The sequence below is a fragment of the Notechis scutatus genome, chromosome Z (genome assembly GCF_049901735.1).
Source record: "Notechis scutatus isolate UNSWTSFEM ecotype Mainland chromosome Z, rNotScu1.2, whole genome shotgun sequence".
NCBI lineage: Eukaryota > Metazoa > Chordata > Lepidosauria > Squamata > Elapidae > Notechis > Notechis scutatus.
In genome coordinates this window covers 103264880-103284515 of record NC_142025.1, presented here as the reverse complement: position 1 = coordinate 103284515, position 19636 = coordinate 103264880, and the positions used below count along the sequence as shown (strand labels likewise).

The 19636-nt window shown below is 37.5% G+C and overlaps 1 protein-coding gene across 1 annotated transcript in view; it reads left to right on the top strand.

Annotated features, from left to right (window-relative positions):
* KCNA7 (potassium voltage-gated channel subfamily A member 7) overlaps positions 1-7742 on the top strand; it is a 36641-nt gene extending 28899 nt beyond the window's left edge. The window contains exon 2 of the mRNA XM_026669608.2: positions 3018-7742. Coding sequence (XP_026525393.1) covers positions 3018-3908 — 891 coding nt within the window. The 3' untranslated portion in view covers positions 3909-7742. The remainder of the gene's footprint in view (positions 1-3017) is intronic.
* The last annotated feature ends 11894 nt before the right edge of the window (positions 7743-19636 follow it).

Genomic DNA, 19636 nt, shown 5'->3' with positions numbered 1-19636 from the left:
AATTATTGTGCTATCCTTACTTGCCAAAGTTATAAGTATTCCAGCAAAAAAAAACCAAACCAAACCACGTATCTTCCTATTTTTTTGTATAGGAGGTATATTAAAAATATGAGTCTAATCAAATTTAATGCTACTCACAAACCCATCCAGAAGTGCTTAGAGTGAAAAATATTATTTAATATTTGTATAGCATTGTACAGGATTCAAAATGTTGCATATGCATGATTTAGTTGTAAATTTGATAATAATCTTACATTATTACCCTAATCTCCCACATAGCAGTTGGTAAAGAGACAGATTCATATAGGGCTACTCCTAAAGTTAGTGGCAGGACTGTGATTCATCAAACAGGGGATTTCTGCTTCACAATTCAGACTTTTTGCCAGTAGATTAACTATATTACATGCAACAATGGCCAAGAATCCATTCTGGTAAATCAAAGCTTTTTTTATATATATCTCTAACCTATCCTCCATCCTTTCACCTCGTTGCCTGAGCCAAAACTCTGAACAGCCATGAAGAGAATACAATATGGCGAACTTCACCTTGCCCTTCTGTCAGTGATGTAAATATTGTACTATCCTGATTTCATCTTTAGATTCAGGAACAATGTGATGAAAATAGGGGATTTTTTGTGAGATAGCTCTGGATGGGGGAACAGAAAGAGTTTGAAGTGGTAGCAATTTGATAGTTGTTCTGGGGCCTCCCTCTTTAAATGTTGAAGCATATTATATTCCATTTAGTACATGCTTGAAATACTTCATTTCAGCCCTCTGTCCTTGATAATAGCAAGATATTTAGGCATGCTGAAATACAGATAGTCCTCTACTTACAATAATTCATTTAGTGACCATTCAAAGTTATAACAGCACTGAAAAAAGCGACTTATGACCATTTTTATACAACCATTGTAGCATCCCCATTGTCACTTGATAAAAAGTTGGATGCTTGACAGCTTGTGATGGTTGCAATGACCCCAAGATCGCCTTTGTGACCCTCTGACAAGCAAAGTCAGTGGGGAAGCCAGATTCTATTATTATTGTTGTTGTTATTTTTGTTGTTGTTGTTGTTGTTTTAGCATATGACAGATTCACTTAACAACCATGTTACCAACTGAACAACTATTGTGATTCACTTAACAACTGTGGCAAGAAAGGTCATTAAATGGGGCAAAATTGGCTGCTTCTGTCAACTGCAATTGGGAGTGATAAAGAAAGCAGTCTGTGATGACCTGGGGCATGACACAAAAATAACCAAGTCACAAAAATAGAAGAAAGCCCTCTTAATGCCTCCAACTTGGCCCCAATGTCCAATTATCCTGGGCAGGAAATCAAACTCTTAAAGAAAACAGTTTACGGAGGGAATAAATGCAGTCCGCACCCAAAGTAAAGTTAATTTGAAATAAAAAACCCAACACACTACACTGAAGGAATTACTACAGCAGGCAAGGATGATTAATTGCAGACTTCTACCAGATAACACAGAAACCACAGCTGGAAGGAAGCCAAAACACAGATAAGCTCCGACAAGAATGTATGCTTTGCTTCCAGCAACTTTGCCATGCACAGTTTGTCCTTTTAACCAGTCCTCCCAGCTGCAGCCCATGAAGGGGATCAGGGCCCCTTCCTCCCCCTTAGACCACGCCACTCATGTTTCTGCCTTATCCGCTACTCCCTGTATGCCCTAGGACAGTGGTTCCCAACCTTTTTTTTGCCCCGCACCCCTAAAGAAATTTCACTCGAACCTCGCACCCCCTGAAATTTATATTTTGCTCAGTTAAATTAATCCATTATAAAAGAAAATAAAAATGCCAACATATAGCCAATATCCTATTATTTACCTGGACTTTTCTTGCACCCCCTGGAATATTGTCTTGCGAGCACCCCAGGTTAGGAACCCCTGCCCTAGGATGAAGGGAGGTTGGGCCTGGGTCTTCTTCTGAATGTCAATACGGCCTGTGCCCTTCCCCAGTTTCCTCCACAACCACCGGAGCCACACTCCCACTCCCTGTCAGCAGTTCCATCTTTCCCTCGGAGTCAAACTCCAACAGGAGCATGACACAGTCCCAGACATTATGACCCACTAAATTGGGGAAAAATAAGTGATCATAGTAATATTGTTTGCAATTATTAACTTTTATTATCCTCATTAATTTTATTTTCTAACCAAAGGACAATCCATGCTAGTGAGAATGACCTAGGAAAACTGCTACATGTAGTCCTTTATTTACGACTATTTGTTTAATGATTGTTCAAAGTTACAATGGCATTGAAAAAAGTGACAAGACCATTTTTCATACTTACAAAAATTGCAGCATCCCCATGGTCATGTAATCAAAGTTCAGATGCTCGCCATATCTATGACAGTTGCAGTGCTCTGGGATCACGTGATCAAGTTGTGAGACCTTCTGACAAGCAGAGTCAATGGGGAAGCCAGATTCACTTAACAACCATGTTATTAACTTAACAATTGCAATGATTCACTTAATAATTGTGGCAAGAAAAGTTGTAAAATGGGTCAAAACTCACCCAATGTCTCACTTAGCAACATAAATTTTGGGCTCAGTTGTGGTCATAAATCAAGGACTACCTGTACAGTGGAAATATAATTCAAGGGCAGTGTTTATGATGATAATGTGACAATTGTGAAGACTTCAATATATGGGCATATTTTTCTTTGGAAGAATATTGATGTTTTCAGAAAGAGTTATATAGTGGCCTAGCCATTTCAATTTTAGAGCCTTCTGAGTATGTTTCTACTGTAATCTCTAGTGATGTTTTTCAGACTTTGCAACTTCAAGATTTATGTATTTTAACTCCCTGAATTTTGGGAATTGAAGTCCACACATCTTAACATTTCCAGGTTGAAAAAACTTGCTTTAGTATGCTCACCAATTTAGCCCATCTCTTCTCATTGAAATCAATGTTTTGTACTATAACACTCATTTTTCACCTCCTTCAGATTAATTAAGCAACTTTAACCAAGTCATTCTGTTTTCCTTTTATTCCTTTCCACAGCTTGTCCACCATCATTTGAATACCAGTGTGTCACATGCAGTGCCAACGAAGGCTCATTCTGAAGATCCTTTCTTCATTGTGGAAACCATTTGCATCTGTTGGTTCTCCTTTGAACTCCTGGTGCGATTCATAGCCTGCCCAAGTAAGCCAGCTTTCTTCAAGAATATCATGAACATGATTGATTTTATAGCCATCATACCTTACTTTGTTGCCCTTGGTACAGAGTTTGCACGCCAACGTGGGGTAAGCCAACCTGCCATGTCATTGGCTATCCTCAGAGTTATCCGGTTGGTGAGAGTCTTTAGAATCTTCAAACTCTCCAGACACTCCAAAGGATTGCAAATCCTAGGTCAGACGCTTAAAGCCAGCATGAGGGAACTGGGCTTGCTCATCTTCTTCCTCTTCATTGGAGTCATCTTGTTCTCCAGTGCTGTCTATTTTGCAGAAGCTGATCATGACAAGTCAAATTTCTCCAGCATCCCTGCTGCCTTCTGGTGGGCTGTGGTTACCATGACAACTGTGGGATATGGTGACATGTACCCTGAAACTATGGGAGGCAAAATTGTGGGGTCTCTTTGTGCCATTGCTGGAGTACTCACTATCTCGCTTCCAGTACCTGTCATTGTTTCCAACTTCAGCTACTTTTATCACCGAGAAACTGATTGTGAAGATCAAGGTCAATATACCCACATTACAACATGTCCATATACCCCACCACCATCCCCAGAAATTGCTGCCATCCAAAGGAAAGCTCATGTCCATGAGAAAGCTCTACATAGGGAGAAACATGGCGACAAAGAACTCATTGTACCCAATTCAGAACTTCTAGATGGTATGGTGCCTACAGGCAATTCAGAAGTGCCCAACAAACGTCTTGTGACCCAAGTGTGATCATCTCATCTGCCCAAGCAATTCTTGTCTGCTACATGCCTTTCTTTACTTCATCTCAGCATATTTAACTTGAAAGTTCTGCATAATAAGGCTGTGAGCCAGAAGTCTGATCTGTTGTTGTGCTTAAAACTAGTAATGAGTTCAGAGATTTAGAGGGGAGGGTTTGGAATGGGACAAGTTACAATGGGCTGCCAAAGGATCAGATTTTATACATAGCAAGAAAAATGAATTAATTGCAAAGAAGCAGTTCAACGAACACATATTCTGCCATATTGTTCTTTCTTAAGTTGGAGTTGCAATCAATCAAAAAAGGTTCTTTCTGCTTCTTTTATTTCCCTTTACTCTGTTACCTCCCATCCTTATGTGACTCAAAAGAGCACGAAGATGCCTTCCTGAAACCACAGTACTGTGTTCTTGGGTTACATCTGCTGGATCGTTCAATGGAACATACCCAGGACAAGCAGACCCCAAATAGCAAGCGTGGGGATAAATAAGGGAGTGCTATCAGGCAGTCATTTTTGATTCAGGATATTACAGGCAACATTGTCATCATACTAATAAAGAACTGTAAATACATCTCTAGGAGAAGGCCTGCTGCTGCTCTGCTGTTGCTGTTGCTGTTGCTGTTGCTGCTGCTACTACTACTACTTCTACTTCTTCTTCTTCTACTACTACTACTACAGGTTTTTCATCAGCCTACTTTCCTAACATAGGACTTCTTTACTTAGATTATACAACAGATAAATTGTCTTCATGTTTCTGGAAATTTACTTTGAAAATTGCTCTTGTTTTTTTAAGCAATAGCAAAATTGTAGTAGTTGTATAATGTGTTTTAGAAACTACTTTATTATTTCTGAAATTTAGTGCAACCCTCCTCTTAGCACATTCTTCTGCTTCCATGTTCAGTCCTCCACAAAGAAAAGCGACAATTTAATATAACATTAAAACCAAGATCAACCCTGTTAGCTACGGTATACCTCAAACCAGCTCAACTTTAAAAAAGCAGGGTAAAGGAGCTTAGATTGAGTGACAGTGTGGGTGCACATATGCATCTTTGAGACAGCATTGACTCGTATTAATTACTAGGATTAGTCTGTCCAGTTTTTTGACAAGATTTTTGGAAATGGTTTTCTATTACCTCCTTCCTAGAGTTAAAGAGAACAACTAGCCCAAAGTCACCCAACTGGCTTTATCTCTAAGGCAGAAATCTCCTGGTTTCTAGCCTGGTGCTTTAATCACAAACTGACTCTCCTTAGAATATCATTAAAGAGCAGCAACTGATTATTATTTAATCCCTCATTCAGCACTGTTGTTTCTTTTACCTATGGTGCCAAAAAATTGTGCGTTGTTCCTGGACAACTCAACAGTTTTTCTTTACAAATATGCACAATTCATCATGCTCTTCCATTGCTTTTTATACTTATGGAACAAAAACCCTCTTGGTTCAATTTAACCACTGTCAAATTCATTCAGGGAGAACACAGACCTTTCCCATCAAAAGCTAGTTAACTGTTAAAAGCCTTAGCTTTTAATTCAAGTTAACCTTCTGCTAGCTATTCTCAAGCACTTTCTTTTACTTCATGTTTTAAAATACCAGCTTTTTCCAACTTTATCTCTTCCATGTTCACTAGATTGCAGCTCTATTCTTTCTGGCTGGAATTTTTAAACCTGTAGACCAATAGTTATAGAGGGCACTAGACTGGGAATGATTGGCTTAAACTTTAAAGATAAATCCTTTTTTAGTTATCCCATGAAATATTCATAGGGAATGGAAAGAAGGGTGGTTCTGAAAGTCTTAATAATAAATACCCATCAGCTGGGAAAAAGTTAAACTGAAAAAGAGAAAGATCTCTCTAGCCCTCATTTCCCAGAAACTTTTACTTGTCTTAATAAAATTTGTATTACACTAGTCTTAAAATGAGAGAAAGGGAAGAGTTTACATTTTTGGTCAAACAATAGCACTTTCTCTTAATTATACTTGTTTTATCTTAAAGTAAGGCAAAAAGAACTATATAAATAAAAAAGCTTCTTGAGCTCAATTAAGCTTAAAGAACAGAGTGTGAATAAGTGAATCTAAACAATAGTGTGAGTTGCGTGAGTGAGTACAGAGGCTACAAATATCTCAACAGAAATGCAATACAATAGAAATGGCTGGTAAGTGAATAATGTTGTAAGTTTAAAAATATTATAGCTACAGTTAAATTATCCTCCTGCCCATTTCTTAAATCAGGAATATAGTGACAAAGTAGTGCTATGTAGAATATGTTGTTAAAAAGAATGGGCAGAGTACGGTGAAGAGGTGCCAAGAAGACAGGATTCCTGGATCTTCCTCTTGGAAGGGGAAGGTTCAGCAAATGGAATGGGTCAGCCAGAGTGAACATAACAAGAGCCTGCTGGACCAGACCAACATCTATCTACCCCAGTATCTGTTTTCAGTAATGGTGCTGTCTGAGTAAGTTGGACTTTGGTTCCTATAAAACTTGGGAAGTTTGAAAGTTGATATCCAGTGTTTCAAAAAAAACCAAAAAACTGATTGAGCAAGGTTTGACTTGGCAGTAAACCAACGCTTTAATAGAGTTGTCACATATGAGTGATATAATTTAGTTTTTAAAATAATTCCTGTTTTCTACTAGTACACTAAAGAAATGGGCAGAGCAAAAACACTACAGAATTATAATTTTAAACTTAATGACAAACTATGTTTAAAAGGAGATTTGTAAATAGTGTTTGTTGCTGAAAAAATAAGACAAATAAAACACACTATGGCTAAATGTACTAAGAGAACCCTGCTTATAAATTTGTCTCTTTTTAAAATAGGACTTTTTATTATATCTTTTGGAGGAAATTCTATAGATTAGTTAAGCATTGTCTAAAGAAATTATCTTTATTTGTCCTAAATTTTCTACAAGTTGACTTCTTTGGATAGCCCCATATTTCACCATTGTGTGTGTAAGGGGGAGAAGAAACAGCTATCTGCCTTCTGTGCATTATGCAAAGGCATACTTATTACAATGAAAGTGAGTTCAAAAGAAAAGGGTTACTCTGGTGAGAATTGCTACCTTGTCACTCATAAATGCTCTGTGTGAAGGAATCTCAAAGTTACATGATACAGTATGTATATCATGTAGCTCTTTAGACATATAGTGCCTCTGCCAAGAACATAGGTGACAAATAGAGTACTGTCTAGGCCAGATGTAATTTAAACATTTTGAGTAGCATGTAATTTCTCTGCATAATTTCAGTAACTAGTGTAACTTATGACCAAAACAATTGCACTGTAGTTGCTAAGCACAGTCACGGTGACTATATTTATAAATGGTCCCATCCAGAAATGTACTTGCATTTTATTACTCAACCATTATGCATATAGGATTAGAGTAAAAGCTTAGAAGATATTTGGAAGAAATTAACATATGTAACCATTCCAAAGCTGGGATCCAGATGGAAGTTGCTATAGCTTTTGTTGGATAATGAGGTAATTATAAACACCTGTTGGATGTGGGTTGAGAAATCTGTTGCCGTTCTGATGTTACTAAAGGGCAACTTCCAGCATTCCTCATGATGAGCCTTGCAAAAAGTCATTAGGGATGCTCCACATTTGCTAGACTGATAAACTTTACATCCAGCAGTATAATGTGGAGTGCCCCTTCTTTTTGCCCTGTACCATCAATGTTGAAGTCTCTACAATTCCCCCCCCCCAGCAAATAATAATTAGGCATTGATGGAAAAAGGATACTGGACTAGCTTTTGCTAACCTTCTCTTCTATAATGATAAAGTAAATGTGTCTTTGTCTATAGTTTCTTTGGTTTCTTTGATTAAACTGGATTGACAGGCTCATCAGTATCAGTGTCAAATGTTATCATGCATTATATATGCCCTATTAAAATTACATTGGAGGTGGGTACCAGGATCTTTCAGGCAGACCTCAGCTCAATTACTTTGGGTGCAACTGGAAAACCTGCTTGAAAGCCTGTAGCGCTGCAGCCATTATTATCATGTGAAAGAACAAAGAAGCCATTAGCGTGTGGCTTGAACAACATTGCAGGAACTTGTGCTGCCCTCTTTTTCTCCTTAGCCATATTAAGATGAGTGAACTTCAACTACCATACTCTAGCCATCAATGTTATTCTGGGAATTGAAGTCCAGACATCTTAAATTGGCTAAGGTTGGGAAATGCTGGCCTAGGCAGAGTTGCCAGTAAAGCTACAACTTTAACAAGGGGATAAAAGGGGAACTCATTAAATCTTCAAACAATATCAAACAGGCAGGAATAACCAACACTCCAGAAGATAGGCTCAAGATACAGAAAGATCTTGGCAGACTTGAACACTGGGCTCTATCTCACAAAATAAAATTCAATGATGAGAAAAATAAGGCTCTATATTTAGTCTAGAAAAATCAAATGCACAGAAATAGAATAGTGATACCTGGCTCAATAGTCATAACAACACAAGGGATCCTGGACTTCTAGAAGACAATTACTTAAATATGAGCCAGCAGTGTGTTGTAGCTGCCAAAAAAGCCAATGCATTCCTAGTCTGTGTTAACAGAGGGATAGAATCAAGATCATGTGAAATGTTAGTACCACTTTATAATGCATTGGTAAGACCACACTTGGGAATATTGCATCTGGTTTTGGTTGCCATGATATAAAAAAGATGTTGAGACTCTAGAATGAGTGCAGAGAAGAGCAACAAAGATGATTAGGGGACTGGAGGCTAAAACATATAAAGAAAGGTTGCTGGAACTGGGTATGTCTAGTCTAATGAAAAGAAGGACTGGGGAGACATGATAGCAGTATTCCAATATCTCAGGGTTGCCACAAAGAAGAGGGAGTCAATCTATTTTCCAAAGCATCTAAAAGCAGGATAAGAAGCAATGGATGGAAACTATCCAAGGAGAAAAGCAACCTAGAATGAAAAAGACATTTCCTGATAGTTAGAACAATTAATTAGTGGAACAACTTGCCTCCAGAAGTTGTGAATGCTCCAACACTGGAAGTTTTTAAGAAGAGATTGGACAACCATGTGTCTGAAATAGTATAGGTTTCCTGCTAGAACGGGTTTGGACTAGAAAACCTCCAAGGTCCCTTTCAACTCTTATTATTTTCTTAGAGGTGGGAAAAGTGGGGGGGGGGGGCACAGGGAATGTATATCTTACAACTTGGCAACCACCAGCAATTATAAACAAGCAGCCAAATGAGAGAAAATGAGAAGAAAAGAGAAGAAAAATATAGAAGCCCAGCAAGACAAAGTATAATATAAAAAAATGGTAAAATATATTCTACATGCTGGCCATTGTTGATCCATAATAGTAATAGTGTAGATCAGGGGTCTCCAAGCTTGGGAACTTTAAGACTTGTGGACTTCAACTTCCAGAGTTCCTCAGCCAGCAGCTGACCCCTGGTGTAGATCATAGTTTACAAGTAGTTCTGGATTAACAACTCTTTGTTTAGCAACTGTTCAAATTAAAATGAAAAAAGTTACCTATGACCATACGCACACTTGCAGCCCTCATAGCATCCCACAGACACAGAACAAAAAAAATCAAGTGCTTGGCAGCATCCCAGGGTCATGTGATCAATATCTGCAACCCTCCCAGACAGTTTCTGACAAGCAAAATCAGTGAGGGACTGTTAGGGATATACACCCTAGCAGAACGTGCAACGGTAGTCAGGCAGGCAGGCAGATATGTGAGATAAACATTGTTGTAGCTTACACTCAGTAAAACAGATACAATGTACTAGTTAAATAGTTTAAGCAAAGTCCAGTGTTGAAAAAGAGTTCATTAAACTTACAATATCAGTCCAGTATTTTATCGCTTTGCAGTATGAGATAAGAAGAAGTCAAACCTCCTTTCTCTTTTTCTTCCTTCGCAGTTCAAACTCAGTAGCAAGGAAAACACGCAGTTAGCAAACCATCAATCATCAATCCAATAAGCCAGCAAACAGTGAGCTCTCTTGCTCCCTCTTATGGTGATTTTACAACCGCACCCAAAATACATGGTCTTCATTTAAAGTGACACACACAATCATAGTCTATATATATTATTTTACCCAAACTAAGTTAGGTAACCATGTTATTCCTAACAGGGACAATTGATGACCATGTGATTCACTTAACTGTAATTATTCACTTAAAAACTGGAAAAAAGGTCATAAAATTGGGAATAACTCACTAAACAATCATCTTAGTAATGGAAATTCTGCTTCCAATTGTGGTCATAAGTTGAGGACTACCTATAAATTGTAATAAAGTAATGGGGTCACAATGCTGAGTTTGTCACCTGGGTAATGGGAACTCACCTGCACAATGCTGTGAGCTCCCATTACCCAGCCCACTTAGCAGTTCAAAAGCATGCAAATGCGAGTAGATCAATCGGATCACTTCTGTGGGAAGCTAATAGCATTCCATGCACATGGGGTATAGCCATGTGGGCCAGATGTCCATGGAAATTGTCTTCAGACAACACTGGCTCCCTCAGCTAAGAAACAGAGATGAGCCCTGCCCCTGAGATTTGAAAACAACTGGACAGGGAAACCTTTACCTTTAATAGGTAAAAGTAATAGAGTATAATATATATTGAATGGTATAATAGTACAGTAATTTTAATAAAGTAATAATAGCATAGTGATTGCCATAGGACAGACTATAGGAAGCACTCATATTTTTATATGTTTATTTTTAATAAACACCTATGTAGGATTTAGGGCTTATGTGTGTGTCTTGAGTCTGGGTCAATCCAACTGAGCATGGTTTAGATAGAAAGTGTCAAAAACAATTTGACTTAGCAGAAACCAACTTTCCTACTCTTCAGATCTAAGAGGTGCATATAGCTGAAGCTGCTTCTGTAATGAGTACTTATTTTAGTAAATAAGGCTGACAGATTGTTTTTTAAAGTTTATAACTAATAACTGCAGAACAATCGGAAATTCAATCAATGCTTTTTCCAGCACTGAAAAAAACAGAAAAACTGTGTGTGTTAAAAAAACAAGCACTCCCTGCCATAGAAATGAGTCTAATAACAAATCTACTCCATCCCCATCCCTATCAGAGCTATTCTATAATTTTTTTTTGAAAATCTGAGAATTAACTGCTTAAGTGATGGGTTCTTCAAAGTTAAACATAATAAATCTTAACTATAAAACATGGCAGATAAGGTACATCCTGTTGTACTCACTGGTTCTAGTAGGGATGTGTTAAGTATTATTATCTGAAGTAGAATACTGGACCCAGAGAGATTTGTTTCAAGTAAGTATAGGTAGGATGGCAGTATCTGAATGCTATTTGGCCAGGTATACATTAATTAGGAAAAAAGTAAAAGTACATAGTAATAAAGGTTGATTGTGGAATTCTTGTTAAGTTTAAAGAAGTTGTTACTACCACACAGCTGTTCCACTATATTGTTAACTAATAAGGACTTATGTGTTTTTGAAATCTGTCCCTCCACATCTTGGACCAACAGAAAACAAGAGGAAAGGGCAAGTTTTTTCACTGATTTCAATTCTGACCCAACCCTTATTTAAGTAATAAATAGGATCTTCAGGATCCTTAAATTATTCTTTGTCACAAAGAGTTTTTTTCGTGCATTAATCTCTTAACCAAATGAATCTTAAATGTTGACAGATGTTCATCAATAATTCGCTTAGCTTCTAATGAGACTTCAACTTTTCAAGGTATTTAATTACAAATAGTTCTGATATCTTGCCAGCAGAGGTAGTTCAGGAAGGCTCCTTATCTTCAGATATTTAGGCAAAAGTCAAGGAGCATTGTCATTTTATGATATTTTTGGTTAAATGACACTTTTCTATATAGTTAGCAGTTGCTGTTTTAGAAAATGGATAAATTGCCCTGTCTTTTTCACATCTAGCTTAGTTTTTTTTCTCTTCCTTCTGTTTTGGAATGAAAATTGAAATTCCATTGATGAATAGAAACAGGACTTCTTGTATAAGTTCCTCTTAAAAAATGAAAATGTATTTGATAAATGAGGAAAGAGGATCATGTATTATTTTTTGTACAAATAGAATCATCAATATTGGGGATGAATCTAAATTTCTTCATCAAAACTGGTTTCTAGGCCATAACTTTATCTGAAGAGAAAGTTTACATGTTGGATCTATTCAGTGAGATCCAACCAGATACCTCTGAATCATGCAGCAAGGCTTAATTGAATTCTGGATGTTCAGAAACAGATTGTTACAGAACTTTGCCATTTACTATAAAGGATCATATATTTTTTCAGCTGTCATCATGTATGCTGTTATGAAGATATGCTTCCTTTATCAATCTACAATAAATTACAAGTAAATGGTTATTTACTGAAAAATAGAGGGTGAATGCAGAATGTTTTCTCTAATATAATGACCAAGTATTTATTTGTTTGATTTATATCCTGATTTTTTTTTTTTTTTTTTTGCTTTGTTCAGAGCATATAGAATACTCCATCTTCTCAACATCATGAGATAATTTGGGCTAAAAGTGAGTGACTGTCCCCAAATCACCCAATGAGCTTCTGTGGCATTCTGTGGACCTGAATCTTGGTTGTCCAAGTGTTGTTCCAACAGTTTAACTACTGTTCTCATCCAATCTTTCTGCTATTACCTTAGGATATGGTATGCTTAATCATAATTTCCAGCAGTTGGCTTGAAATGTTAGGCTAAGCCAAAACACTGTATTTCAGTGCAAATGTGTATCTGATTTGGAGGGTGGAGCAAATAACAAGGCCATTGATTAGTTCAGGAGCAATCTATAATGAACCTCTTTCAGTCAAACTCAACAACTCCCTTTTCTTTTCTCAAGTTATAAACTGTCTTGGAAGTTGAGTCATCTACTCCGCTCTGCTGAGGTAGCAAAGTTTAAATATCAGCTGTGAGAACAGCTTGAATTCCAGACAGGCTCAAGCCAAAAAAAAAAAAAAAAAAGACTTTACATCACTATGACTGAGAAGTAAAATATTAAGTTAACTCTAGGCATTAAAAAATACTGTGTGGGAATAGCATGAACAGGTAGCTAATGAGAGCATCTCCATTGAAAATAATTTTTCTGGATGGACTATTATGAAAAGTTATGCTGGATTAAGATCTTGAGGATCTTAATTTGACTACAAAGCCAATCCTGTTTCTAGGCAAAATCATCCATCTGCCTCATCTTACAGATTTTTAATATCATGAGGCAACCATGCCTTGTATTTTTTTTTAAATGTTGCCATTTTATTACACAGGAAAGAGGTGTTTATCAAATTGCAAAATAATTCAACCTTTGGGCTGAGATCAGTTGAAGACTGCCTTAGGACACAAACGGCCTTGTTATACTTTTAAATTCAGATATCTATGGTGAGTATACAGTATTAAACACTACTGGAAGAGATTGAACCTGAATTAAGGTGTGTACATAAAAAAGTAACATATTGTTATCATGACTTACTGTTGTTTTTAGGATGTTAATCTTTTCACAATTTGTGCCATGTCTATAAAACCAAAATGTTTAAGTGTGAGAAAGAAGAAAAATTAGGAATTATTGGAAAGAAGGTTTTTTTCTTTTCTATAGATCTACCTTTGCCCACTCTGCTCCCCTTCCCCATATCTTTGCTTTTTCTTCAGCCTGCTGGCATACAGAAATTATATCCCCCCAGGTGTTTTACTCCAAAATCCACTAGATTCTAGAGTCCAATCTATTTTCTGATTCCAGGGACCAGGCAAAGTTATTTAATGTGAGATAAATAATGAAATCAGAAGGAGAAGCGACCTCAAAAGTAATCAAGTTCAAACTTTAGCTTAATAAAGATTTTGCTGGTGCAGTTTAGATAGATACCTAACCTGCCCTGAAGGAGCTTCAGTAATAAAGTGGTACATTATGAGACAATTTTCACTGGTTGACAGGATTGATATAAGTTCCTGATTGATATAGGAATTATTTATTGTTCCCACATTCTACCTAGTAGGAAAGGTTACCTTTGAAGCGATGATCAACCTCACCATCTTTCTATATTGCTACTGCCCAATGTCTAGCCAGTGTCTGCTTGCTTTAGCTAGGCAGCTGGGATGACCTTCACACTTTCAGTGACCCTATTAGGAATATATATTCTTAGTATACACTCCTGATGTTGTTTGCTCATCCCTCCCAGAAATACCCCTCCCAACTCAAGCCACAGTGAGGCAACATAGCAGGATTTGAAGGAGTTGACAGCTCTTATCCTCAAAAAGTTCTTCCTAATATCTAAAGAAAAATAATGGTTTAAATCTAGTTCCTTATTAAAAATTTGTGTAAATAGCTAATATGATGAAATTCTTTACTAGAACTGCAGATTGTAAGGTTAGCATATTTGGGTTACCAAAATCCAGATAAATACTAAATAACTTTGAAAAGATAACCACAATTTTATCACTTTGTGCCCATCTTGTAGTCATCCTGATAATGCACACCAAATAGGGTAGCTCTATCCTAATACACTATATACTAGAGGTGAAGGACTCATCTATGAGTCCTAATCATAGCATAACTATGACACCCCACTTACTTTTTTTAGAGACATCCTCATGATATAACTTTCTCCATCTCATCCCCAGACTACGTCAGTGAGAAGCAGAAATCCTATTTAGTTGTTTGCCTATTAAAATGGTGCTTCCCCCTTTCTTCTGACACATATATGAACCATCTACAATGACTTGTTGATAGAGATGGGAAGGACATAGGCAGGAGAGGCATCTGCCCAATTCTGTGGGCTGCTTAAACCTACTAAAAGCATTCCCCACATCTACAGGTATTTTGTTCAAATGGTGAGAAAATTCATATACTTGGTTTCTGCATCATTTTTATTTTTTCTGTTTTTTAATAGGAACATTGATCTTCTGGGGAATTAGAACACTGCAACAACAATCACTATATTCATTAAAACTCCACAATCAGTTTTACTCTATAAATTCTCTATTTTAGAATATGGGTTTATTAATTTCCTGGTAGTTAATAATATTTCATATTTAAATAGACAGCTGATTCTCCAAAAGGAGCATATGTACAGAATATTTTCTGGACCTGCCTGTAATGAGATCATTCCTTAACATAGTTTTACTTCTGTGCCAGTTTTAACATTTTAAATGTTAACAGATTTTTAACATTGGTCTACCAGTTTCTGGAGAGATTGTCATAATAATATGAATATGTGAAAAACTGAAAAAGAAAAATACATGTGTTTGTAGGTAGTAGGAAATGCCAGGGGGCAGGTTGAGGACGCAACCTTACACAGCTCACAAATGCTCTGCCTCCACTGGACGGATTGGAAATATCAGTCCTGTGGGAACTGGGCAGGCTTATAAAAATATTTCCTTTTAGTTCTGTACAGTTGATTTGTCACAGGATTTCTGAGAGGAGCAGGTGAGAGTAGGATCATGCTTATACAACTTGCTTGTTATTAAGTGGGCTGAGGTTGATTTCCTTCTGGGACTGTGGTTTGAACACCACTGATATAGGTCAGTGTTAAAAGTAAGTAAGTAAAAATAAATAAGTAATAAATAAGGCATATCAGGAGTACAGGAGGAGCCTGGAGGAAGCCGCCAAGCCCACCCTGTACACCAATATGAAGAACAATTGCTGATTGCTTTTCCCATTTTAGGAAGTAGTGCTAGGTAAAAAGTAGGGCACTGCATGAATTGTTGTCCTGAAATGTCCCACAGTTTCTTGTAAGGGCAGCAGCATTGCCAGACCACATTTTCAAGGTGTGATGAAGTGATGGTATGTTGACATATTTTTCTTCCAATTGAAGGACACAAGGAATGTATGTTAATGCTGCTACAAGGAAGGGCCCAACATAGGTCTTTAGTAATGGATGGTTTGGGCTGGAGATAGGTGGAGCCACCAGTGAGAGGTCACTGTAGGCAGCAAAGAAAGTTCACGATGTTACCTGACCCCATGCCATGCCTTGTGCTAACTTTGGGTTTAGGGAATCACATGTGGTTCCCTGTCAGCTGAGGCCAAACTTGTTCCTCCAACATAAACAAGCTGCATCTTCTGGTAGCTAAGAATAGCTCTGTCCTGAAACACAAGACAGGGCTAAGGAGAGAAATGGGGGTTACCTCCTTCTTGGCTTAGATATGGGAAAAGCCCAAAGTGGAATTGAATGCCAAATGGAGGTAGCAATTTCTGATGACTCAAAAAAAGAAGGCCCTTATAATATTCTGTTTTTAAAGGGGGTCTGTATAATTTCATACTAGATAGGAAAGCTGAACCTTTTGGCTAAGTAGGACATCATGTAATGCTTCTTATACAAGCACAGGTTTCTCCTCTTCCTCCCACCTTCCCTCTCTATTTTGGTAACCTTAAGCCCATGAAGCTGTGTGTTAGAAAGACAAGATTTAAGCCTCAGTGAAATGTTGTAATTCCTATTGTGGACAGTAGGGGACAATGTCTACAAATGGAATGAAAATATACCTTGTAGAGTTTGTTTATTTTTGGCAAATTAATGAACATCATTTATCCAGATCCATAAAGGAGTGCTGTCTAGAAGTGAGAAATATGACCCTGTGTTCCCTACTTATCTCATTAAAACCCATTACTTCTTGTCAATCCAGAAATCAAGGCTGATCACCAAATTCCCTTATATAGCTGTTACAAACCCAGGATCCTACAGACCCAGTTCTGATGTAGTTACTAGATTTAGCTACTAGTTTCCCATAATGCCCCTCTAGCCTAGCATTCTGTGATATTGTGAGAACTGGAAAAAAGAGAGTAAACATGCTTGGAGTCTAACATCACAGGCCCATAAGCCCATAAACAAGAACTACCATTACTATGCAATTGGATTTAGTCTTTCTCGAATCCGGTCATTTCTATCACAGTAAGGTCACTGTTTCCAAAGTGTGGAATTTCCCAAATTAAGGAGATTGAATTCAGCTCAGCTCCATTTTAGCACCGTCCCTTCTTGCAGAAGCAATCACTTTTATTTCAGCAACATTTACAACATGTTGGTGAGTTTAGATTATTGAAGGAGAGTTACTGGTTACTAAGAGTTACCGAGTAAAGGAGAGTTGTTGGTTGATATGCTATGTTTTCATCTGATTAAGCTGCATCTGCATTTAAAATATTTACACTTTGCATTTTCTATCTTTGAAAAATATACTGACCAGAAAAATGAGACATTCCCATAAATAAATAAACAAATCAATCAATCCTCCTTCCCTCACTGCCCCTTTTAATTTTTCTGTGCTTTTAAGAGTAAGAGCAATTCAACAGATGAAGTTACTTCACTACCACCTAATTTTAGCAAGGAGTCATGTTATATAGAAAGAAAACAGGTGGGGCTGATGTTATTTCCACCTTTTAGTGTTCATCCTAGACCAGTCTTCTAAGATGAACGTGCTTTATTGCAGGATATTTCCTATTTTGGTCTTTCAAAGGACCTTGATGTAGCTTGTGGAATTCATCCCCAGCTTTCAACTTTTCCATTTGAGTGCTTTGCGGAAGTAAATTCTGCCTCACCACACCACACCCCCTTATATTCTGCCTTCAACATGCACGCTTGGTTTTACACATGGTTCTATTAATCCTTTTCTCCTGGACATATTCATGATGGAGTAGAAAATTTGCCAACTTTGCAAATCCCCTTGGGGCCCAAAAGGGGAGAGGATGAGGCCAACTGCAAGATCTTATCATTGCTTCTATTGTGTGGTTAATCCTGGCATTGTCAGTCAACCTCAGATGCACCCCTGCCAGGTGGCAGAGGGAAAGTGTATGTTGATATAGGGATTCTGCCATTATGATTCTTCCAGGTTGCTATTTCTCCACTTGTAGGAGAGAGTGCTTGTGCCTCTGAAAGTTGCAAAGAAGGGAAAGTTTTTGCCAGGTGTAGCTTCTCATGCTGTCATTGGTTTGCTGTAAAAAACGCAACTAAGAGAGCATAAAGGAACACACACTTTTATAGTTCACTAAGACTCTTTAGTGAAGGTCATTGGAAAAGATCCTGATGTTGGGAAATACTGAAAGCATCACTGATGTAGTGGGCATGAATTTGGCCAGGCTCTGGGAGACCCTGGATGACAGGAGTGTCTGGAATGCTGTGGTCCATGGAGTGGGGTGGGGGAAGACACACAATTTAGCAACTGAACAAGAAGATTCTTTAGAAGGCTGGATAAAATACTCTGTCAGGTTCAAAATGTATTTTCTTCTTTGTAATTCTTAAACCAGTCTTAGTAAAGACAATGCCTATTGTCACATTTTATTTTACTCTTCCAAAGGTCTAATATGGGAACAAGCAATTATCTATGGAATGGAATAGCATAGCATAGCATAGCATAGCATAGCATAGCATAGCATAGCATAGCATAGCATAGCATAGCATAGCATAGCATAGCATAGCATAGCATAGCATAGCAGAGTTTGAAGGGACCTTGGAGGTCTTCTTGTCCAATTGATAAGATAATAGTATTTGTTGCATGTTTGCATAGATTTTCCTCTTCCCTTGTTTTCTTTTCTTCTTTTATGGTTACTTTTTGACTGAATTATCAAAGATAGGGATTTGAATTATGTAAGCATAAAACGTACTCCTGAGGGGAAGGGGTTATATATGATTTAAAGATAAGGAAAAGCCAAACATTTAAACATTATCTACTACTAGAGTGTTAGGTCAGAGACATTTCCAGTGTGCTTTCAGATTTCTATGTTTAATTAAATTAATTAAAGATCTTAGTGGACTGGAGAGATCCAATAAATTTCTTATGTAATCAACACAATTCTATATATTTCATTCAAAAATTACATTCACTATAACGGCATAATGGAAATAGTGGGTGTAGAATTGCACCCTAAACTGCTAATTTTGCCATATTAATCTTCCACACATGACAAAAAATCCTGTCATACCCTACATTTTCCTTCATCCTGGGAGCAATAGGTAGCAGTTTGTTCTCACTGCCAGATTGCATGGGAAGGGATGTGTTGGTCTTGATTGGATGGAGTAACAAGAGGTATGTAGCACTCTTGTTTTACTCTCATCATCAGGTACTAGTAGCAGCAGGCAGCACTGAGGGAAAGTGGAACAAGGCAGAAGGAAACCTAGAGGGTAAGTAGGAGCCAGGAGCATACCCTCTATCATAGGGTAGCATAGACTCCAGCCTCATCTTTCATTTCTTAACATTGGCTTTTAGAACAACACAAACTTTGGCAGCAACATCAGAGGGAGATTTGGGAGTAGGGAGCAAAAACTGTAGAAAGGAAGCTCTGGGTTCTTATCTATCTTAGCCTAAAGATTAATCCCTTTATTGGCTGGGTACATATTGCACAAAAAGACCATATAATGGTCTGAAGATAATCTCTTATGGCTCAACATTATGTGTGAACCCAATTATTCTGTGAAAAAGTTTGGTTGCCACTTTATGAGAAGGTGCTTGCACCTACCAACTATGACTAGCCAATAAGAAATAAAAAAATATTTTGCATATAGATTGTCTAACGATTCTGCATTCAGGTAGTCCTCAAGTTATGATTGTAATGGAGTCTATCCATCATGGTCATAACTTGTGATCATCATAAAACATAGATTTTATGCTTTTTTGTGGCAGTTATTAAGTGAATCACTGAATCGCTATTTCATAATTTTGCCAAAACTTGAAAGTAAATGGCAGTTTTCAGCAAAACTGTCAAGAAACATAGTTTTATGATTATGGAACACAATAAAGAACTGTAAATACAGGTACCTAAAGTGAGTTCATAGGGAATGGCTGTCATAACTTTGAATCTGG